Source organism: Pongo abelii, chromosome 1, assembly GCF_028885655.2.
Source record: "Pongo abelii isolate AG06213 chromosome 1, NHGRI_mPonAbe1-v2.0_pri, whole genome shotgun sequence".
Taxonomy (NCBI): domain Eukaryota; kingdom Metazoa; phylum Chordata; class Mammalia; order Primates; family Hominidae; genus Pongo; species Pongo abelii.
Genome location: NC_071985.2, coordinates 121,548,595 through 121,573,861, shown reverse-complemented (window position 1 = coordinate 121,573,861; position 25,267 = coordinate 121,548,595). Strand labels below are relative to the sequence as shown.

General features: G+C 35.3%; 1 protein-coding gene across 4 annotated transcripts in view; it reads left to right on the top strand.

The window, feature by feature from the left end:
* Window positions 1-23,286, top strand: part of CEPT1 (choline/ethanolamine phosphotransferase 1) — a 45,757-nt gene extending 22,471 nt beyond the window's left edge. For 2 of the 4 annotated variants that reach the window (XM_054529634.1, XM_002810452.5), the window contains exons 5-9: window positions 13,194-13,278; window positions 20,485-20,616; window positions 21,091-21,249; window positions 21,755-21,880; window positions 22,480-23,286. In XM_054529634.1, the coding sequence (XP_054385609.1) occupies window positions 13,194-13,278; window positions 20,485-20,616; window positions 21,091-21,249; window positions 21,755-21,880; window positions 22,480-22,599 (622 nt within the window). In that variant the 3' untranslated portion in view covers window positions 22,600-23,286. Of the gene's footprint in view, window positions 1-5,398; window positions 5,484-13,193; window positions 13,279-20,484; window positions 20,617-21,090; window positions 21,250-21,754; window positions 21,881-22,479 lie in introns of all 4 variants that reach the window. The other 2 variants (XM_063728183.1, XM_054529639.1) reach the window with 1 other exon arrangement.
* The last annotated feature ends 1,981 nt before the right edge of the window (window positions 23,287-25,267 follow it).

Below are 25,267 nucleotides of genomic sequence, written 5' to 3'. Positions count from 1 at the left end.
CCCTCATCCAATCTTAATTTTTAGTGTTTCTGCTATTTTCAAAAATGGCAGAATTTATAATATCTGGATTTCACATAGTTTATGTTTCGTTGGTTATTATCTCACAGTTCACTTTCAATAAGTATTTTGAAAGCTTATTTATCTGTCAGCCCTAATGTATTCTCTTTCCCTTTCAAATAATACAGCACCAACCATATGGTGTGGGAACTGAAGGAAGGAAAGAAAATTAACCATGGATGTAGGAGAAGAGTAAATAGTGTTTTTAGAAGTGATTTGATATCACAGCTTTCTGTCTTTCAGTCTTTGAATTTCCCTCATGATGTTATCCTGTGATGAAGTATGTATTTAGAGAACTGTAAACAACTCCATATGGTTGGATGATAAGATGCCTGCCTGTAGGGAGTGGCAGGAGATAAGGCTGGAGAAGATCCAGAAAATCAAAGTCCTGTGCTCTGCCAAGAAATACGAGCTTTTATCCTGAATCTGCAGGGAACTTTTGCAGGACCTAGAGCAGGGAAATGACAAAAGTGCCTTTTAGAAAGATCAGTCTGGTGATAAGGCAGAGGGTAAATTGTAGTAGGCTGTGACAGAAGCAAGGAGACCCGTTAGAGGAAGCATCAGCATAATTAATGTGAATGATGAAGCATGCACTAACACAATGGCAGTGCTATTGCAGAGCAAGGAATAAATTGGAGAGAGACTTTTAGAGGTAGAAACTATGGGACACAATGTATATTTGGATGTGGGGAATGAATGAGAGGGCAGAGACTGAAATGACTCCTAGTTCCCTTCCCTGGGTGGCTGGATGAAGGTAGAGAAAGGCACTACAGGAAGAGGAACCTATTTAAAGAGAGCAGTCTACCCAGAAACATATGTGAGGGATTTTAGACATCCAAATAAAATGAGAACAGGAGAAAACTTAGAGAGCAAGCTTAGATAGAAGCCCATGAAATTTATTGAACAGCCAGAGTAGTAGGAGGCGTACTGGAATATAAAGCCAGAAGGATGCATTTCACAAAAGAACATTGCTAAATCCTGCCAAGACTCAAAGTGAGGACAGAAAAGTGTACATTGAATTTGGCAGTGTGAACTATTCATAGTAATTTTTGTGTAATGGTGAGATAGAAGCCAGACTGTAGGGGATAAGAAGTGAATGGAACAAATAAGTAGACTACTGTTTATTACACATTATATATGGTTACTTATAAAATGTGTGACTTTGATGTGAAGGAGAGAAGCATTGGTTAGAGGAGAGAATATGGGCTCAAAGGAAGGAGGGTCTTGTATTTTTATGAGAAAATTTTGAGCATTCAGAAGAAATCTGCTAGAGAAGAGATTGAAGATACTGAATAAAAAGAGGGAATGATTTATAGAACAATAACTAAAGATATAGGAACAAAGGAGTTCTAGGGTAAAAGGCAGAGGCATTAAATAGGAGGAAACTCTGCCACTGACACTAGAGTGCTTGCAAGGCTTGGGATGGGGGGCCGGGGGAAACACTAGGTATATTAAGATTAGTTTGAATTTAATATATGAACTTAAATTTTAGTATTACAAGGGATTAGTTTTAATTTGGGAAATTGTATCCAATTTTGAGAAATTCTACATTTGCATTAAAGCAGCACCAAATTTGTTTTTTAAATTAAAAGCAGGCTATAATGTTCACAGAAATGTGCTATGGCCAGGTACAGTGGCTTATGCCTTTAATTCCAGCATTCTGGGAGCCCAAGGAAAGAGGATCACTTGAGCCCAGGATTTCAAGACCAGCCTGAGCAATATAGACCTGGTCTCTACAAAAAATTTTTTTAAAAATTAGCCAAGCACGGTGGCACATGCCTGTAGGAGGATCACTTGCGCCCTGGAAGCAGAGGTTGCAGTGAGCTGAGATCGCACCGCTGCACTCCATCCAACCTGGCAACAGAGCAAGAACCTGTCTCAAAAAAAAAAGAAGTGTAGGCTAAGTGCTCTACGCTAGGGAGCCATTTATCAAAGTAACAATGTAGTGGAGGCATATAGAATAAATAGAGATATACATATAGATACATAGAATCTATAGAATACATATAGATATCCCGAAAGATTTATTGAAGTTTGTATGCATGGAGAAGAAAGTCAAAATTTATTTTGCTTAATAAGGAGGGAACAAGGTCAGCTCTGAAATGTAGTTTGAGTAAAGAAATTTTTTTAAATCACTTGCATTTTCTTACTGTTTTCTAGAAAAAAGTGAAAGCAGCTTTAAGTACCTTAGGAATCTTATTTTTAAACATGCTTATTTATTTGAATTGTTTTATTTTGATGTTTACATACATAAGTGAAAATAACGAGAATTTCTTTTTTATTTATAATTTAGGTTGTTATACTTTTAATAACTTCATAAAATAGAATGTTTGCCAGATAAGAATCTTTTGTTCCTTAGCCTCTTTAATATTACTGTTTTTAATTGCTATTAAATTTGCTTATAGTATCTTGAACAAAAATAGTCACAGGATTTTAATTCATCTGTAACTAAATGATTCTCATTAAAGTCTAGCATTTTGAGAAAGCAGATGTGCTTTGGATACATCTTCCCTGAAATTATGAGCTACATCTTCCAGCAGTTTGCTCTGATCACAGCTAAAAGCTACCTTGCACAGAGAATGTTAGTGCCTGTCATGTCTAGACAGACTCCTGTTCTCACAATGCCCCTGGATTCAGCAAGTAGAGATCTGACAGAGATGACTAGCCTGGATATGAAAGACTGGGGAGGAAAATGGGGTTAGAGGCTAGAATTTCATGGGAGGATTGGATTGTAGAAGATAAATATGAATTGAAGCTCATCTTTGCAAAATACTCTTTAAGATATTTATATCTTAAATTATACTGAATATCTCCCATTATACTGAATGAGAGAGTTCACATTTTCTCCCTTAAGGCCTAAACTATCTATATTAGGATGTTTTTGGATTGTTTTGTTTTGTTTTTGAGATGGACTCTTGCTCTGTTGCCCAGGCTGGAGTGTAGTGGCACAACCTCGGCTCACTGCAACCTCCGCCTCCTGGGTTCAAGCAATTCTCCTGCCTCAGCCTCCCGAGTAGCTAGGACTACAGGTGCGTGCCACCACCACGCCCAGCTAGTTTTTTGCATTTTTAGTAGAGACGGGGTTTCACCGTGTTAGCCAGGATGGTCTCAATCTCCTGACCTCGTGATCCGCCCACCTTGGCCTCCCAAAGTGCTGGGATTAGGTGTGAGCCACCACACCTGGCCTATATTAGGTATTTTTAATTCTATAACTTGTAGATATATATATATATAGAATCATTTCTATAAGTTAAATGCTTAGAAATCCTAATCAATCTCTAATAAAACTATACTTACATAAAACATCGGTCTTTTTTTTTTTTTTTGAGACGGAGTGCAGTGGTGTGATCTCGGCTCACTGCAACCTCCGCCTCTTGGGTTCATGCCATTCTCCTGCCTCAGCCTCCGAGTAGCTGGGACTACAGGCGCCCGCCACCATGCCCGGCTAATTTTTTGTATTTTTAGTAGAGACGGGGTTTCCCCGTGTAAGCCAGGATGGTCTCGATCTCCTGACCTCGTGATCCACCCATCTTGGCCTCCCAAAGTGCTGGGATTACAGGCGTGAGCCACCACGCCCGGCCTAAAACATCGGTCTTAAAAAAAAAAAAATCTATGCTGTAAAGGCAGAACTCACTTAAATTATTTCGGGAGCAAAATATTCTTCAATTATTTTTTCCAAGACAAAAAAATAATAAATTGAACTTGGGCCAATATATGTTGGCTCAAATGTTAATCTCTAAGTTATCTTTTTTATATATCAGCTTGGGCAAGGCTCGTAACTTTCATGGGCCTCATTTCCTAATTTGTAAAATAAGCTTTAGATTAGATGATCTATAAGGTTCTTTCTGTTTATAAAGTCTGTGAGTCTACTAATTCTACACAGATATTATTACAAGTGTACTTATTTATAATTACAGTAGGCAGAGTATTAATTTTTGCTTTTATTACATTTTTCAACTCATGCTTCTAAAGTTTCACATTTACATTAGCTAAAAACCCTGTCACCAAATGTTTATTTCTATGTAAGTAAGTAGCTTCCCACTCTTTCTTTTCTATAGTTAAATGAAAAAAGTTAATAGGCTATGTATTCCACTAGGTAGTCTGACAAATTTAGTTCATCTTTTTGTCCAGGTAATTTTAAAAGAATAATTATTTGAAGACCTCTTGATAATAAAAAACTGTTGTTTGTTAATGTATAATCCACTTTCTATGGATTCAGAATTGGGAAACTTTCTAATCCCTGCATAGAATCTATTTATCTTTAAATGTCTAGTACTTATCACATGAATTATTAAATACCAGAGGTTTTCCTTCCAGTTTCCAATTTTCCTGTGTAGCTTTTTTTCAGCAATGATTTGTTCATTTGGGCCTCAGCTCCGTTCGTTTAATTTTATCAGTTGCCATAGATGATGTCCTAAAACAACCATTTGTATTAATGTAAAACCTAGATTGCAGTTTGGCCTCTCAGATCGCCAGGTAAAATCATGGACGTCTATCTATCTCATTAGCATTCCTCAGTTCTTAATTTTTATTTAAGTAGTTTTTATTTGAAGCCTAGTCTATATTGCTACTTTTTTGTGTGTTATTATATGTGTTTCCAAACTTTTTAAGTGATTGAACTGGATGTTTTACTTATTTTTATCACTAGTAAACTAATCCAATGTAGTAGAGTATTATAATGCTGGTGTGGAATTAGGGAAGAGAAAGAGGAAAAAGGAAAACTTCTGGATTATCAGGAAATAGGATAAGGAGATGGCCAATTTGATTTTTGCTCTAACCATATCCAAATAGAAGTTACTCTTGATTAGATTCTTTCCCACTTACCCTTTCCACATATATGCTAGTTTTTTTGAGATAGCAGAGGTAGGAGTGTGGTGAGACTTGGGACAGGGAAGGAGCATAAGATGGATTAGTGGTTTTTCAAAATGTACATTGGGACTTCTAAGAAGAATTCCTATCTACAGGGAAGTCTAGATCAGTTCTGGTGCTAAAGGGATTTATGTCATAGTGTAATTATTTGGCAAGTAATATTCACCACTACTAGGTAATTAGAGTTGATTCTGTGTTTTTAGTATTAGTGTTTCCAGCTGCCTACTTAAAAGTCATTTTTTCAGTATATTACAGTTTTAATTTTTTTAACTTCTATCTTGATTTGGATAAGAACTATGTATGTATGTATAAGGATAGTATAGTACTGTATAAATTGTATCATTCCATCTTTAGGTGTCTTTGTAAGAAGAATGCTACTTTTTAAATCTATTTTTGTTACCTGTGTTAGTAGGGCTCTTTAGCAAAAGTTCTGAGTAAAGTTATTTTGAAATGTTTGTTTCCTTATGCATAGATTCGATGTTACAGAGTCCCAGATCATAATTATAATATGCCAGCTTCTCACAGGAACCCTGGGGCCTTGGTTCTGGAACTTCACGGTAACTGCTAGAATATTCATGCTATCTGATGTACAATGGTGTGAATTCAATAAAGACAGCACCTTTGTCATGCACAGAATAATTAAAACATGAAAAATCAAAAGTCTTCCTGTTGGTATGTCACAAACAGGTTATTAGAAAACATAATTTTAATGTATAATATTAGGGCAATAAAAATCCACCCTATTAAATAAAATTTTTAAAAAGTGGTATTTCTGGTGATTTGATGCTAAAGTCAATTCTCTCGTTTGCCTATTGTGCCTATTATTTTTATTCTATGTACTATTTTTTAAAACAAATACCTTTCCACCAGTAAATAGAATTTTTTTTATATTTCTATTTTGAAAACAGAATAAAGCAAGCAGAGTTTTTCTTAGGTAAGGAAGTTGAGATGATTCTATATTAATGTAGGAAAGATTCTGCTTATTCTGTTAACTTCTTTAGCATATATTTTAAGCAGTCTAGTACTAGTTCTGCTTGAGTTTACAGCAGTCTTGGTGTTGTATAATATTTATGCTGGAAGCTATTCTCATTTCTGTTTGTTTTGCTTAATGTTTTTCACTCTTAGTTGTGCTTTTGAAACTAAATATCCTTAGCTTTTCATGTTACTATAGTCATTCTTTGAATACTTTCCTTTTTTTTTTTCTTTTCAGTAAATACATATTTCTCTAATGTACTGCTAAAAGTAATGTATCTTTTTCCTCTTTTTTTTTTTTTTTTTAATTGAGATAGAGTCTCATTTTGTCACCCAGGCAGGAGTGCAGTGGCACAGTCATAGCTCACTGCAGCCTTGAAACTCCTGGGCTGAAGTGCTCCTCTCACCTCACCTTTCTGCACCATCACACCTGGCTAATTTTTAAATTTTTTTTTGTAGAAACAGGTCTTGCTGTATTGCCTAGGATGGTCTTGAACTTCTGGCCTCAAGTAATCCTCCGCCTCAGCCTTCCAAAGCACTGGAACTACAGGCATGAGCCACTGCATTCACCCTTCTTTCTTATAACTGCAGTTTTGACCTTATGACTTTTAAAAACATTATTAGGAAATGTTTTCCCAGTAAGATAGTCCAGAATCATTCACACTTTAGCATAAGAAAAAATAGGGCTTAGATTCAATTTATTTGGCAGTTCAGAGAATGTTGGAGAACTGTTCAAATGAAAACCTGACAGATCATTATATCAATGCAAGGGTTTATTAAGTTTCCTACATTAGGTCTCCTGCCCTGAAAAAAAAAAAAATTTGTAAACATTTTAATATTGCTTCAATAATACAGAAATAGTGAATTCCTTGTTGGCCAAGTTCTTTGTTTCATTTTTTTTTTTTTTTTTTTTGAGGCAGAGTCTCACGCTGTCACCCAGGGTGGAGTGCAGTGGAGCTATCTCAGCTCACTGCAAGCTCCACCTCCCAGGTTCACGCCATTCTCCTGCCTCAGCCTCCCGAGTAGCTGTGACTACAGGCGCCCACCACCATGCCCGGCTAATTTTTTGTATTTTTAGTAGAGACGGGGTTTCACCATGTTAGCCAGGATGGTCTCGATCTCCTGACCTCGTGATTCGCCCACCTGGCTGAGTTCTTTCTGAAAAGTATATTTCAGTGTTGTAAATCCAGTTATTCAGTGGCAGTAATGATGACTTTGAGGACAAATTCATAGGGAGGGATATTCTGCATCTTTTTTCAAAATAACCTTGGAATGTGGAAAATACAGTTGTCCCTCCATATCTGTGGGGAATTGGTTCCAAGATCTGCAAATACCAGAATCCAGGGATACTCAGGTTCCTGATATAAGGTGGTGTAGTATTTGCATAGAACCTATACACAGCCTCCTGTATACTTTAAGTCATTCTACGTTACTTACACCTCACACAATGTAAATGCCAAGTAAATAGTTGTTATACTATAATGTTTAGGGAATAATGACAAGGAAAAAAGTCTGTACGTGTTTAGTACAGACACAACTTTTAATATTTTTGATCTGTGGTTGGTATAATTCCTGGATGCAGAACCCACAGATAGAGAGGGCCGACTGTACTAAGAAGTATATCGTTAGCCTCCCTTTACCCTTACACTGTCTTCTGGTACTTTCTCCAAAGATCTGTAGCTTTATGCTCATTGCAGTTGCCTAGATTTATAGATTTATAATTTTTGATAGCCCCTTTTTTTATTGTTGATTATACTTAGCAAAGGTCTTTTCCACCAATGTTCTTAATGAAATTAACAGTCAGAATATTGACTGTATCTACTTTCACCTTGTTTGTCTATGATAACAAAGTACCCTGTATCTACTTTCACCTTGTTTGTCTATGATAACAAAGTACCCTATATTTATAGAGCCCTTTCTATTAAAATGTTTCTAAAAACTAATGCATTTTAACATCATTAAAAAAGTTTTGAAAATACTTTGTTTTCTCCATATATACTGTCTTGTCTTTTACCAGTTGCTAACTTGCAGAGATTTTCTTTTGCTTTTAATATTTACTGCTTAAACTGATTTGATAATTAAAATGAGATTGTCAAATATACTCTTTTTTTATGAAGTTTGGAAAAAACCTTCAGAAAGAATTGTCCTTAATAATTTGTTTCTAAGTGAATTTGATTTATTAGCATGTAAACTATCTATAAGCTATTTCCTGTTGTATTCTAGCATTTTTGGTGAAATTGCATTAGAATACAAAGAGTTTTAGCACTACGTAGGAACAACACTCCGGTTTCTCTTCAAGGTTATTTTCTTTATAACCTTGGAAAAGTCGCTTGACCTTTCTAAATGTTTTCATCTACAAAATGGTGATATTTCCTACCTCCTAGGGTGGTTGTCGCGATTTAAAGGGTGAAGAATGTAATGTGCTTACTGTAGTGCTAAGGATATAATAAGTCTTCATTATTGCCATATTAAGACCTGTTTTAGCTGACTCCCCAATGGTTGGCAAATTTTGTATTGTGCCAGTTAGAGAGGAAGAATAAGTTCATGATCCCTTTATTTAACTCAGAGATTGTGAGAGGATTCTCCTTTCGGGTCTTACTGTTTTCAAAGGTGGTAAAGATAGACTGCCCCTTAAATTTGAGACCTATACTCTTTTTTTTTTTTTTTTATATTAGAGGACTTCTTCTATTCCAGCCTTTGGCTATATTTTTCTCTTCTTACTCAGAGTTATTCAATGGGCTTTTTCTTTTTAGTCTTCTCAGAAAGTCTGAAGATCCATATAGTCATTCATGTGGTAGGTAATGTGTTTTTAATAATTAAGCTTATTTCAAAAATAGACTTCTCTTGCTGTCTGTTTTCCCAGTTTATAACACTTGAATTAAAAATACTCCAAATTATCTCTCAGTTGTATGGTTAATGTTATTTAATACTAAGATTACCATGTCTAGTTTGTCCCTTATCAAGGGTAGAAAGTAAAATATTCAAAGTCAGTATATTGAATTTCTAGGCTAATCTTTATTTCAGTCCACCAACAGTTCACCCCACCCATGGTATTTTTGGTAGAATCTATAATGAATGTCATGCTCTGGTTATCCATAAGTTACCTAGAGCTTCAAATCCATTTACAGATAATTATAAACCTGGAGTTAATAGCTATCTAATCCCTGAGTAAGAATCTAGACGTCTTCAAATAGATGATTTTTTAAAACAAAATGCTTCTCTTTAACAATAGCTCACAGGTCAAATTGTACAAATCGGGGATTCTTTGACATTGTGAATTTATCCCTAGTGCATATCCTATGTTAACCAAACTAATATAAACAATTGTGTTGCCAAACTACAACACAATTATATTTACTATTTATAGTTTAACAAAAATACTTACAAAATAACTGCAAGTGTATCTTTGAAATGCATATGTCACATGTAGAAGAACAATAGATTGTCTGTTTCTGATTTTAGAGGGGAAAGACATTAAAAATTTGTGGGAAAGATGATTAATGTGCTTAGCTTTCATAGAATGCCATTTAAATCCCTTCACATCCCTCAATTAAAACTGAGTTCTGGAATTCAAACCAAATGCATTTGTCAGGCATCTCTCTGAACACTGTTAAACAAAAATGGAAACTTTCAAAATAGAAATTTTTCTCATAGTTAGCTAACTTACTTTGGAGTTGTTCTACTCCCTTTTAAAAGCTATTTTGCACTTCTGATGTAATAACTGCCTTGATCAGGGAGTTTTCTAAGCTTTTTGTAGTGACAAAGACCTCCTGAGATAGTCACTCCAACTAAAGAGATGCTCTGTTCCCTTGTTTAAAAGTTTAAATTATTCATATTCATTTAGTACACTTTATTCTCTCTTAATCAGTAGACAATTAGGGTGTTGTAAGGAATGATTGGCCTAAAGTTTATTACGGGCGTTGAAGGTTATTTTGACCTCAGACTGTCAAATTTATAGCTTCCCCATCAGATGAATGGTTTGCTTCTTTTTATTTATTTTTTTGTGACAGCCATCAAAACAGTGTTTGTTTCTGGCTTGTCATAGTAATTTAAGTGTATCCTGATGAGAATATTCATTATGGGTTATCCCCAGTAATTGGGAGAATTCTTTTTTGTCTTTTGACGACCTATATTAAAATGAAGTAGAAATAGGAAATTATTATTTATTTATTTATTTTTGAGACAGAGTTTTGCTCTTGTTGCCCAGGCTGGAGTGCAATGGCACAGTCTCAGCTCACCACAACCTCCGCCTACCTGGTTCAAGCGATTCTCCGGCCTCATCCTCCTGAGTAGTTGGAATTACAGGCATGCGCCACCACACCTGGCTAATTTTGTATTTTTAGTAGAGACGGGGTTTCTCCATGTTGGTCAGGCTGGTCTCAAACTCCCTACCTCAGGTGATCCGCCTGCCTCGGCCTCCCCAAAGTGCTGGGATTACAGGCATGAGCCACCACGCCCAGCCAGGAAATTATTTTAAAGCAGCACCAGTCAAGATGTTCATGTACCTTCATAGACATAGAAAATTGTGGTTAGTATCATTTAATTTTCTCCCTCTACAACTTTAGGCTGTAGAAATTTAATGTGACACATAAGAAATTTGTTTTCCCATATGTTTTGTTAAAAAATCACTGGTGTTTGGGTCCTCTTTGACCACATACCCCATGTGTCTTGAAGGGTTTTTTGGTTTTGTTTTTTATTGTTTTTTTCTTGGTGTGGTGGTAGTGGTCAGTTTCTTTGTTTTGGTTTTGAGGAATAGTCCCAACACTTGGGAATATTACCACTGATGATTCTCCATTTTTTAAATAATAATAACAATGAAAAGGAAGTGATTACAGACATGCCAAATCCCTGCCCTTATATAATATTCTGTCCTCTAAATAACTGTGTATTTCCTGTATGGTCAAAAAGATTAAAATGAGCCTCTTTCTAGTATGTGTTACAGTAAATTGAGCCCATACTGAGACTTCTTAGTGGAAAGGTGGAAGAATGGATTGTCATGTAACTAGCTGTCTTCTAAACAAAATCATAAACTCTTGTTTATCATTTCTACCACCTGTCCCTCTTAGCTTGCTTTAGTTCCCATTCCTGGGAATGACTTTGCACTGCATGCACCCTTTTTCATTGACAGTCAAGATTAGAACCACACTTCCAGGAGTGATGATAGGCAGTTCTCATGATTCAGAGCAGAAGATTCTCATCCTGGAGTTCACAATATTCTTCTAAATCAGATAAGCAAATAAAAAATATTCTTAACTAACTACCAACTGGTAAGTAAGTTCTCCTGGCCCTCTCTCCATAACAGTAAGACATTATTCATCTAAATACAGTGTCAGTATTAGAATGGTTAAGAAAATTCTGTCAAAAGTTTCAAATGACTATTCTATAAAACTTGCCCTAAGAATCCCAGTTTGAGACTTTGTAAAGATCTTTTATGTTTCCTATTCTCTTTTATATTCATCCATGGTACAAAGATTAATTGCATGAGGTTCCCTCCATTTTTATTTTGTAATTCTATACTTCTGGCCCTTCCCCTTCCAAAAGGCTACTTCATATATCCAGCAAAATGTTCTAAGATGTCTACCCTCCTCCACCCAAGACAGAATCGATCATCTTTGACACCTACCTGCTTAGTCTCCTGAATCTGCTACTGAGTGTAATTCCCCTTATTGGCAACACCACTCACCAGGTCAGCTCTACAGATTCTTTTTAGCCTAATTCAGTCCATTTTTTTTTTCAATGTGTATATCAAGATAACTACATCACTGTATGTTTGCAGCTAAATAAGCTTCTGTTTAAAAAACATTCTTGGGCAAACAAAGACCCATTTTTTTTAGTTGCAAGACATTAGTTTCAACCCAGTTATTTATCACAGCATGACAGCTTATGTATCTTAAACTTACATTACAGATTATCTGCTTTACATATTTTTAGAAATGGAGGCTCTGTTCTGGGAATTGAATCCCTTTGCTGTTGTTATCTACTTTTAGACTAATTACCTTTAATAGATAAATTATTCACTTTGTTGAAAAACTAGCATTATAAAAAGGTATACAGTGAAAAGTCTCCTCATTCTTATCTCCCAGCTCCCCAGTTTCTATACCGTACTCCCCAATAGGTAGCCACCACTCTTAGTTTGTAATGTATCTTTCCAGAAATTTGTTATGCAATTACTGGCAAAAATAAAAGTAGGATATTATTTGTCTCTTTTTTTACACAAAAAATAGCCTGTACACATTCTGCAACTTATTTTCACTTACTATATCTTTGCTACTTTTTATATCAGTATATAGAGAGCTGCCCTACTCTTTTTAAAAGCTGCAAAATATTCTATTTTATGGAAGTACCATAATTTATATAACTATTCCCTCTGAGGGAATTTTTTAAAATTATGCTATTATAAATTTATAATTCCATAGTGAATAACCTTGTACAAACATCATTTTGTGCAAGCATATCTGTAGGGTAAGTTCTCAAAATAGAAGGCATTTGAATCCAGTAATCTAAGAAGGATAATCTCAAAATTGTAGAAAGTGCTAGTTTACAGGAGGAAAGGAAAAACAGCATATGTTTTGCTTCTCAATCTTTTTGCCCATGTTCTTTTTTTCACACTTTCAGGCTTCTAATTTCTGCTGCCCTGTTGTGCATGAGGTTTGTCTCTTCTTGACTAAAATTATTTTCAGCAACCCCAAAGCTAATTCTTGGCTGCTTTCAGTATCTTCTTTGCAGAAGTCTTAGAGTAGTTAACCTAGTAAGAATAGGAATTTGAGAACTGGAGGAGATTTTTTTTTCACACCTATACAATGGCAGACATTAAATGAATATATCTAAAGAACAGTAAGTTGTACAAAGTCTCAGTGATTTATGTTACTTTAATTAAATCACACCATTTATTTCATCTGATACTACAAAGCACTTATTTCAAGATTTCATATTTTATAGCAGTGCAATGTAATCCTCTGCTTGATACTCAAAATTTAATACCTCCTCAATTTTTTTTTTTTTTTGGTGGGAAAGGTTAACCTATGGTTTCAGCCCAACTTCAATGAGTCAGAAATTTCCTTTGGAAAGGAGGGGTTTTTATTGCTCTTTGAAATTCATCAAATTAAATTAAAAGGCTTTGGATTTTATATGATTTTGCTCATAACAAATTTTTGATGCCTCCTTTTCCCCTTTCCTCAGTATTTGAGATTTTTTTTTCTATTGTGCATGATAGAGGAATGCTGCTAAGCTTGCAAGTAATTAACTTGAAATTGTTGTGACTAATTCTGCTCTTTTGGCTTTTTGTACCTAATCAGAATTGATGTGACTGAGGTGCAAATCTTCATAATAATCATGCATTTGCTGGCAGTGATTGGAGGACCACCTTTTTGGCAATCTATGGTAACTTTGTTCACATTGTGTATCCCATGTAATGCATGTTGTCTTTTGCTTGTGTTTTCTAATATGGGATAATCCAGTTTAAAGGGTAATGTGTGAAATTCTTTTATTTTTTTCTGAAAATGAAAAGTCATGGCAAACAGTAGAACACAACTTCTCTTTAGAGGATGGTGAATTTTACTACTTTGAGTTATGTAGAACTTTAGGACTATTCCAGGGCTATTATTTTTGAAGGCCATTGAGAATCTGAATTAGCATTGTCATCCCATTTTACAGCTGAGGAAACAGCAGACAGTATAACAAGTTAACCAGTGACAAGATTAAATTAGACCTTTTATTCTCTTTCTTAACTATATGAGTCTACTAGTTTTTCTGTCATATACTTAAAGCTGAATAACAAATTTGAGATTGTAAGTTAACTCTGGTTCCAAAACAGGATAAATACCTTTTGAATGAAATCAGTGCCATGGTATTGTTTGAACGAGCTTGGACCTTGATTTCCAGGTCTACCTGAAATATAGTCACTCCTACAAACACAGATTCTTTTCCACAAACCTCTGAGGTAGAGAGTAAAATATGGGGGCCAAGAACACAAGCTCTGGAACCAGACTGTGCGCGTTTGACCCAGGCTCCATGGCCTACTGTGTGAACTTAATCTGTTGTGTAACTCTCTCTCTCTCCTCTGTAAAATGAGGTCATAAGTAGTACCTATCTCATAAAGTTATTTTATGCATTAAAGGAGTCAATATATTGTGTAAAGCACTTACAATAGTACCTATCAAATAATAAGCACTCAATAAAAGTTGTTGCTGCTCTTATAGTTTTAATGTATTCTTTCAGATTTGGGTTGTCATAGTATGTACTCCCCTAGTCATCAGTTAATTGCCGATTTCTACCATCACCCCTTCAGAATACAGTATTTATCATTCATTTGGTGAAATCTTAACAAAGAAAAGATTTACTAGACCTAAATTAATGTAATTCTTAAAAATCAGATTAATTTTAAAGTATAAGGGAAATTTACTGAGCAACATTTTTCCCTTACCTAACTCACTTTATGATGGAAAATTAGGTACTTGAGGAAGTGTAATTGATACACTACCCAAAGTATTTATTGCCAGAAATGAATTGTTAAATATCTTTTGTTGGGAAGATGAATCTGTGAAGGGGGAGGAGATGAAGGAATAAAAATAATCCACAGTCAACTGGGAAAATTCTGAAACTATTCAGTTATGTACATAATATCATTCATTTATGTATCTTAGATTTCACTCTAGAGACCCTATTGGCTTTTGAGACTAATGTGTAGGAAATATGAATTTTATTACTTTTGCTCTTCAGTAGACTAGTTCTTTTTTTTAATAACAGTTTTGCCTTATGGGAAGGAAATAATAGTTTTTGTTTTCCTGAAAGCAGATCATAAAGCCTAAAGCTTACCCCTACTTCTAAAGTTTTTATATCCCTTGACTATGGTGATTATTATTTTTATAAGCCTTGTATACCAAAAATTTCCCCCCAAAATTATTTGTAATATCTTGTACATAAAGTTTCAGCGTACCAATATCCAAAAAGTGGGATTTCTGGCTTGATTATTGGAAAACAAGACAGTGTTTGGTTTATACAGGTTGAGTATCTCTTGTCTGTAATTCTTGGGACCAGTAGCAGATTTCAGATGTTTTCAAGTTCTACAATATTTGCATATACATGATGAGATATCTTGGTATCTTGAGATACCAAGTCCAAATATGAAATTTATTTTCATATACACCTTATACACATTGCCCAAAGGTAATTTTATACAATATTTTTAATAATTTTGTGGATGAAACAAAGTGTGTGTACTGAACCATCAGAAAGCAAAAGTGTTACTATCTTAGCCACCCATGTGGATAATCTGTGGTTTGGCATCAGTGTTACTCCTGACTCTGAATTTACATACTACTGTTAAGCAATCATTTTCTAACACTTATTTACACATAGATATATTTAGCAAAAAATAAGACACATCAGTGAAAAGATAATGTGTTCAGGGTAGTGAAGCAGCACAATAGCATCACCAGAATACCTGTATGTTATCACTGTTAACCAGAAAAGTATCTGCAGGCCTTTTTGACATTTTCAACAATATTTTTATACCACACAGCAGAGAATAAGCAAAAAACAAAAACAAAATTAAAAAGCAGTAATGCACTTAGTTCTTGGCCCCATGTCGGGCATTGGGGAGAATCTGTTGTTGGATTGTCCAGCCTGCACAATGCCATTTTATTACCCTTTGTGGGTGTACTTACGTGACAGGATATGGGTCTGTGCGCAAAGATATATTGTAGCTATGAAGGGGGCTGGGAGGGTCGTTTTTCCCTTGGGGATGCTGAATAAACTTTTGTGCACCTACGTTTTGACCTCAACCTGTCACATAAGCTCAAGTGTGGAATTTTCCACTTGTGGCATCACATTGGCACTCAAGAAGTATTGGGATTTGTAGCATTTTAGATTTTGGATTTTCAGATTAGGGATGCTCAACCTGTGTGCCTAATTATTTGTTATAAATATGGAAATGCATAAAACATTGTAAATGAAGTTGTCTGTGCACGTTATATACATATCCTTATTTCTTAGGTGATGCCTGGTAGCAAATTCCTTCAGGTATACTTTTTACCTTTTTCCATTATGATTTATACATACAATCTACACATGTACATAGTAGATATAATTTTTTCTTTTATAAAGATCAAATGTTTTGTCCTGTCTTGTAATTAATATAACCATCCTTTTTAAATTATATATTTTATCTGAGGAACTCTCAGATTCACATCTGAAATGAAGTTCCCAGACCCAGTAAACTAGCAATCTGATTTCAGGATTCATTAGGTGAGGTTGCAATAGGAAAACAGATTCTCCCCCTGCCCCTTCATCCTATTGTTAGCACTTTGGTCCTACTGTTAGCATCATTAAACTAAAAGGGAACAACCTGACTTCTCTGGTGATATATTTGGAGACTTAGTGAAATATTCTGTTTTTTCTTTTTTAACAACTCCCAATACAGATTCCCATAATTGACCCCAGATCACTATATTATTTTTTTCTTTTTACTTAGCATTAAGGGTTCATTACTGAATATGCTGTTTTGAATTGCATTCTGTTAATACAGGAACAAATACTACATATTGAGCTCTCACTTATTTGTGTGCCAAATGGAGAAAAGATATTTACTTAGGGTTCAGGTATGAAATTTACATCTCTTCTGAGATTGAGGCCATAAAATGGAAATTGCCTTCCAAATCCTCATTAAGTTAGAAGGCTTTTACTGACATTTAGAAAGCAAGTTTATGGTCAGAACAAATAAAAACAGTGCAGATGTCTTCATAAGGCTGATTCCAGAAGATCAGCTGTTTTGTAAAGGTAAGTGATTTGCATCTATTACATATGGATTACCCATTCTTTGCCAAATTTTTTCCCCAAAGGGATGAATTTTTACCAAAGATTATAGTTATTGTTGTTGTTGTTGTTTTCCTTTCTTTTTTCCAAAGGAAAGAAATTGTCTTCATGCATAAAAGTCAGTGCTTGTTTTATACATTGCAAGAAACAAAAAGCATATTTTTTGTTTGTTGCTTCCCCAAAAGACATTCCTTTTAGAATGCCTTGGAACTATGTTCTATCATATCACTCTTTAAAAAAAACAAAGAAGAATATACTCTTATTTGGAAGAGACTTAATATAATCAACTCATAGTTACTTTTACTGATGCCTGAGTCTTTCAAATGTAGTAATTGATCAAATTGTATTAAGCCATAAGGGACTTTCTGGAATTCAGTTAAGGCAACTAGGTGAGTGTTACTACTGCAGGTGAGGTTTCAGGATTCATTTGGTCAGACTGAAGACGTTCTATGTAGTATAAATTGATTATATCTCATTCTTGAACTATAAGACTTTAAAATGCCTTTACACCTAAATAATTCTGATAGGGTGATTTTCCTTTGTAGACACTGTAATTATGTTAACATTTGCTGTATTTTGGTGGAATTCATTTACATTAAAATGATTTACAAACAGGCATTCCCGCATTCTTTGGAGGAAAGTGTCTAATCTCAAAATGGTACTTTTTATTTCTGCTCTGATGTACAAAGCCTATAAGGACATTTTATCATGCTTATAAGAAAACTAGTCAAAGTTTACTAACTGATATTAGTCTGCATTAATACAAACTATTGAACCAAAAAACATGACCTTTGTAATCTGGTAAAGATACTGATAATTTAAGATTTTCTTTTTCTATCTCTAACCTTTTTAAAAGTGAATTTCATTACATTGTTATTATTTGGATGCATACCTTCATGGTATGAGTCTGGAGAGTTTTCGCCTGGCTGTAGGACAGACACCATGACCCAAAGGAATTCTTACTCTTCCCAACTCTTAAAGACTTGAAACTTCAAGCAGACCTGACATAAAGATGTGTTTGGTATAGCTCTTTGGCTATTTCTAAAGAGTGGATGCACTTTGGCCACCTTTGATAAGTTCCAAGATGATGACAGAAAGAAAAAGATTGGGAAAGACAGAATGTGCCTGTCCTTTTTGACTTGAGGGAAAGAGAGAACTTGCCACCCTCCTTGATCTTAAGCGTGGGGTGAGAATGGCAACACTTTGTGTTTTTTATAAGTAGTGCCAATTTTTAAAGGATGACCTGGTGAGACTTGGGATTCCTTTGACTTGAGCTTTTCCTTCACTTTGCCTCATATTTTCTTGATAGCTCACTTTCTTTTTCATTGCTAATGTGGGGGTTTGATGTTTCTTCATACTCTCCCAAAACAGGTGTTCTATATAGAAAGTAAGAGAAAGGGAGAAGATTTTAATCTTCATTTAACAAATGTGTATTGAGCCACCTACAATAACCAGGGCTCTCAAGAGTGTACAAAATCAATTCAAACAAAATCTGACACTCAGGAGCTTATGTTTTGGTGTATATAGCTAACATATATGACAAAAGTGATGAAAACCTTAAGAATCTATGATACTTTGCTCCTAGGTCAATAGCTTGCTTCCTTACTTTGTGGTCCAAGCCATGTACTAATTTTCCTGGCTTTTCTAATGTTTGTGTTTATTCTTTCAAAGGGCAACAATTTTTATGATCCCAAAGCAATTTCACCAAATTTTAAATACAGTTATGACTCTCATTCAGTTCATTTATGACACAGATGACTATTATACAGAGATGGTACTCATTTAGTACCCTGGCCCTAATACAGGGCTGTCCCTGTAATAGAATAATGCTTTGCTTCTTTTGGAATCTGAGGGAAGTATAGTGTTTTCCCTTTTGCCAGAGAGATCTTTTGTCTCTATGGAGTCAAAAGTGGGAGGGGTGGGAAGAGAGGCTGGGAACCAGGAAACTAGCCACAGTATTGAGTTTCAGCCAGGTGCATCAGATTGAGACTGTAATGTCCCTAGTTTATTGAACAAGAGCAGAAAAATCTCTTGGAGTTCAAAGCAACCATGGTGTTTTCTCTTTTCTTGAAAACAAGTTTTGAACTTAGACTGTAGAGGTTGGAGATTTAGGGGGAGAAGATAACCATTTAGGATACTCCATAAAGTTTAGGACTTGACTTTTAGGTTGACCTAGTTAATTTTAGAAAATTTAACACTGCTACAGTACAATTCAAACTTGACCATTTGATTTCAATTTTTTTTTAGAGGTGCATTTTTGCAAGAGGTAACAGAGTTATCTAAACAAAGTGAGTTCTTGAGAGTTTTGAAGAAATAAAGTATCCAACCATTAAGATTTATGTCTTCTAGTCTTAACTGAGGTTTTCTATATAGTGGGAAGTGCCACATTTGCTATTTGATTTTAAAAGTGTAGATAGATGACAGCCGTACAAAGTGTAAACAGCCCTAATTAAAATGCTTTCATTGTGACCAGGCATGGTGGCTCACACCTGTAATCCCAGCACTTTGGGAGGCTGAGGCTGGCAGATCACTTGACGTCAAGAGTTCGAGACCAGCCCGGCCAACATGGTGAAACCCTGTCTCTACTAAAAATACAAAAATTAGCCAGGCATGGTGGCGGGCACCTGTAATCCCAGCTACTCAGAAGGCTGAGGCAGGAGAATCACTTCAACCCGGGAAGCGGGGATTGCAGTAAACCAAGATCACACCGCTGTACTCCAGCCTGGGTGACAGAGCAAGACTGTGTCTCAATTAAAAAAAAAAAAAATTTTTTTTTCATTGTAAGAACTCCTGGCTTATTAAACCATTGGGGGCTCTTGGAATCTTGTTTCTATAATCATTTGTTTCTATTACTAGACTACGTCATTTATTTTACTGTTGCTTTCTTTTCAATCCATATTGGACAAAATTTGAGACCAAAAAAGTTAAAGGGAGGGGTGCGAAAAAGAAGAGACTCTTAAATGATTTTTAAAATTCAGTACAAGTGTATTTCATTTTAAATGATGGATTGTGTTTGCAAAAATGCATGACATCAATCCACTCTGTCCCCCATACTTCAGGTAAATAAACACATTTTCAATATACTTTGTGAATATATTATTCACTTTTCTGAAAAGTACATGTAAACTTCAAAATTTTGGATGCACAATAGTAGAATCTGTTTGAATGTACTTGACCTGTTTTTTCTTCTGCATGTGAATGCCTTCTTAGTTGCCTTCTGCTTTTACTAGCTGCCTGTATCCTAACAATTTGGAGTTGGGAACTCTTCTGAATAGAAATTTTGTCTTCCATTCTCTATACTCTGCAGATTTTTATATCTAGTTGCAACATTTCTATTATGCTTCATACTTCCTCAAAACAATTATGAATGTTCTACAGATTTAGAGGTAGAATTCAAAAACATATACAAGGAAAAAGGCAGGGTGCACTCCTTTTATTAAAAGGCCAGAATACATCCTGGTTCACTGTTGCAAGACCACTGGGATGCATTAGGTGAATCTAACTTAGCTTGTGACACAAGTTAATAAAGTTGAATCCGTTTTTTTTTTGGTTTTTTTAAGGTTGATGTCAGAAGAGATTAATTTCTAAACAGTCTCAACTGTTGAGACTTGCTATATTGCTTATAATGAAGAGGAAAAGGACACTTTCATTACTTTACATATTTATGTAATTGGAGGGAATGGAAAGTTTTTGGGAATATGAATCAAATATTAGACTGTTTTCCTATTTTAGTTTGTATATGTTTTAATTGTTTTCTCTCTCTGCCCATTAAAGATTCCAGTGCTGAATATTCAAATGAAAATTTTTCCTGCACTTTGTACTGTAGCAGGGACCATATTTTCCTGTACAAATTACTTCCGTGTAATCTTCACAGGTGGTGTTGGCAAAAATGGATCAACAATAGCAGTAAGTATGCTTTAAGATTTTCAACACTTGTTTACACTAGGACTTGGTTTTGTTGTCATTTTGTTTTTTATTTCAAATGTATAAAATCATTTGTTAATTTATAATTTATACTTAGCCTTTAAAGAAACTAATGTTCAAAACTTCAATTTTATATATACTTACCCACATTTATGTGCTTTATATATTCATACTTTTATGCATACACACACACAAACACACTTACTCACATGTTTTTTAAAGTATGAGCTGCTTTGTAAAAATAAGCCTGGTCTCTTAAGTGAAATCCTCAGTTTGTGCCTAATCAATTTATGCTGCTACTTTTCATTAGCTCTTCTAGTTTGTGATTTATAGAAATTGCTGCCTATCAGGCAACCATGAGGTTCCTGAAAGTTTGAGTTGAACTGTTCTGCAGCAGATCCATGTAGTATCTGATGAGTACTGAATACTATTAACTCTTCTCTTCACTCTGTACAGGGAACAAGTGTCCTTTCTCCTTTTCTCCATATTGGATCAGTGATTACATTAGCTGCAATGATCTACAAGAAATCTGCAGTTCAGCTTTTTGAAAAGCATCCCTGTCTTTATATACTGACATTTGGTTTTGTGTCTGCTAAAATCACTAATAAGCTTGTGGTAAGCACCTGAGTTTTTATTTGTTGTGTTTTTCACTTTCATCTTATTTTGGTTTTATGGCTATAGTTTTCATTCTGTAGCTTCATAAATGGTCCTAGAGTTTGCCCTCCTCTAATCAGAATCTCTTGATATCAACATGGGAACTATTTTTACTCTTTTGTGAAGCTACAATTTGAAGTTACTGGAAGTTCTTGGAAAACATACAACTTTTCACCCTTTTATCCACTGTTTAATTTGGTTGTTCAGTTTATCTACATTCTTCAGTCTCAATCTGGACACTCAAATTAAGGCTCCTTGTGAAAAGCATCTTTTGTAGGATTAGTTGACATGATATATCCCTTTCTTTCTCAGACACATTTCATATTGTTGGGTTTTTAGTTTTGGGAATTCAACAGCTATTCCTAAATAATTATTGGAAGTTGATATCTGAGCACAATATGATTTACTATGTAGTTCACAATTGTCCTCTTATGAAAATGCCTACGTTATTCTGTTTTATTCATAGGTTGCACACATGACGAAAAGTGAAATGCATTTGCATGACACAGCATTCATAGGTCCGGCACTTTTGTTTCTGGACCAGTATTTTAACAGCTTTATTGATGAATATATTGTACTTTGGATTGCCCTGGTAGGTATTGTACTAAGTCTTATTTCATGGTTTGAGGGTTTGAAGGTTGCATGTTTTCTTATTTTGATGAGCCAGTCACGAGAGATGGTTCATATAATTGTAATGATTTGGAATGTCAGAAATCCACATAAATGGGGCTGTGTGAGAGTTTTATGGCTTTATATTTGAGCCTTTTATTTTTTGCATTAATCTTACTAGTCCTGCCTACATCAGGCAGGGCTCATAAATTGCAAATTTCTGACTGAGTAAAAAAGCATGAATCAGCATACTACACCCTGTGGGCCCATAGCCTGTTCCAATACAGTTTTATTGGAACACAGCTATGGCCATTCATTTATATATTGTCTGTGGCTGGTTTCATGCTACAATGGCAGAGTTAAGCAACTGTGACAAAGACAATAAGGCCCATAAAGCTTAAAATATTTGCCATCTGTCTGTCTAACAAAGAGTTTGTATGTGAAGGAAAGATTGCAAGGAAATTGAATTATTTTATGGAATGGAAGGTGAATCTGTAGAGAGAACAGAGTCCACTCCTCTTTACTTTCAGGAAGCTTAGGGAGAGCCTAAACGGGTGCTGAGAATGTCTCTTTTCTTTCCAGGTTTTCTCTTTCTTTGATTTGATCCGCTACTGTGTCAGTGTTTGCAATCAGATTGCGTCTCACCTGCACATACATGTCTTCAGAATCAAGGTCTCTACAGCTCATTCTAATCATCATTAATGATGTAATTGGTATATAGGAACACCATGTTTTCTGCAGGAAAGAATCTGAACATATTAAGGAGAATGGGGGTGGATAAGAACAAATATAATTTATAATAATCAATGTTGTATAACTTTTATTCTTTATTATTGGTAACACTCCCTAACTATCCTGTGTGAGAATGGGAATTTCAAGTCCCATCTTGTAAATTGTATATGTTGTCATGCAGGGTTTGGGCCAAGAAAGCATGTAGAAAAAAATGCCATGTGATTGTAATTATCCTGGATTCAGAATAATATTGTGATGGGGAGCCAGATCCGCAGTGGTGGAGAGTTCTAATGTTGACTGTTTGCAGGCCAAAAGATGATTGCTTTATAATTTTAACAAATGATTGTCTTTTAGTAACATCCTTGTTTAGTGTCTTCTCAAGCTTTCTTTACTAAGGAATTCAGCTTGTGACACAGATACATCCCACTAGCTTGTGAGGTGGAACTAGTAGTAAAGACCCTGAATTTGGATTGAAAGGTTTCCTATCTTTACATTGTTGAGGAAGTCCTTTTTTTTTTTTTTTTTTTTTTTTTTTTAATTGCTCAAGAAATGATTCTCTCACAGGCTTGGGAAATCCTGTTAGCATGCAGAATAATGTGGTAACTTTGTCAATTTCCCATTTTATTTTTTTAAATAAATATATGATCTGAAAGCCAACTTTTTCTCAGTTTTATTCAGTGGAAAGATAAACTAAGTTTTAATGTTATTTTTTTAAATTTAAGCAAAATTTATTTCTGTTCTTTAATAAGAAAATTTGGTCCACTGCATTGTTGTGATGTGTCTTGTGACATTTCTATTTTGTAGAAACTTTAAAAAGGAGACTATGTTCATTTTTCCTGTCAGTGGTTTTTTTGTGTTGTAGTTGTCACCTGTGTGATTATCAGTCATTTAGAAATCTCAAACCCTTCCCCTAAATTTTCAGCAAGTGCCTGGGCCTCTCTAAGGGGTCACTTTGTACTCTCCTTTTCTGGCACTCTCCTCTTTGGTATCTGTACTATCGTTTGAAATGGGAACCAGATATGTTTCCATTTTATACAGATAATTCAGTTGCTTGAAGAAGAGGGACACAGGAGAAAAGATTTAAACTATTGGCTAAAATGAGGTATCTTATTGATTTTCATCTATATCCTGTCCCATAATCAAGAATAAACAGTAGCTACACTGTCTTGTATGGCAGCCAGAACGCTGCTTGCTTGCACTTTTAATGATTCCATCAATACCATGTAGATTGAATTAGCAAGGAGAAGTAAACCTTTCATTTCTCTGCCAGACTATATTGGGAAATGAAAATCCGTCATTACTTTTCCTTGCTAGCAATTGTTCCAATATCTGGGATAAAGAAATACATACAGGAAAACGTTAGGGCAGACCAAGTATTAAAAGCTAGGACAGAGCAGGACAAAGGAGGAAGGATAATTCTACTTGTTTGGCCAAGTTAGTCAGTTGTCTTACTGACACATCAGGTATTATCTGTAGTGGAAATTGAGGCCTGGAGAGGCTAAATGGCATGCCAGTGTCAGTTGCTATTTTTCAGAACAAAAATTAGAATCCAGATCTGAATCCTGGTGCAGTGTTCTCTCCTATACTATATTGGGCTTTAGTGGGCTAAAGTTCTGAAGCAAGATGTTGAGGGCTAATTGTAATGTGTTTATTCTCCTAGATTCTTTTTCAGCATAGATGGAATCTGAAAAGCACTGGGATATTTAGTGTGTGCTTCCTTCAGCCCTAAATACAGCATTAGCATCAAATCAAGGGTACATTTGTAATAAACCTCAGCAAACCTTACCTGAAGAACCTTTTAAGAAAGTACAGATTTCCAGGTCCTATCACTGGAGATGATTTGGTATATTTGTGATGAGGCATAAGAGGATATTTTCACAAGATTCTCAGGATTCCAGTTCCTGTTCTGAAACCTTTGGAGGTACAACTATATTTAGGCACCACTGCCATAAACTACCAAAAAAAAATGTAATTCCTAGAAGCTGTGAAGAATAATAGTGTAGCTAAGCACGGTGTGTGGACAGTGGGACATCTGCCACCTGTAGTAGGTCTCTGCACTCCCAAAAGCAAATTACATTGGCTTGAACTTCAGTATGCCCGGTTCCACCCTCCAGAAACTTTTGTGTTCTTTGTATAGAATTTAGGAACTTCTGAGGGTCACAAATACACACATTAAAAAAGGTAGAATTTTTGAAGATAAGATTCTTCTAAAAAAAGCTTCCCAGTGCTTGAGTAGAAAGTATCAGTAGAGGTATCAAAGGAGGAGAGACTAGGTGACCACTAAACTCCTTCAGACTCTTAAAATTACGATTCTTTTCTCAAAGGGGAAGAACATCAGTGCAGAGATCCCTTCACCTTTAGCTAAAGAATTGGACTGTGCTGCTCAAAATAAAGATCAGTTGGAGGTAGGATGTCCAAGACTGAAGGTAAAAGACTAGTGCAAACTGAAAGTGATGGGGAAACAGACCTACTTATGGAAGCCATGTAGAGTTCTTCACAGGCTGCTGTTGACTGACATTCCTATCCTCAAATTACTCTAGACTGAAGCTTCTTCCCTTCAGTGAGCAGCCTCTCCTCCCAGGATTCTGGAAAGCACACCTGACTCCAAACCAAGGACTTAGATGCCCTGTGTCCAGTG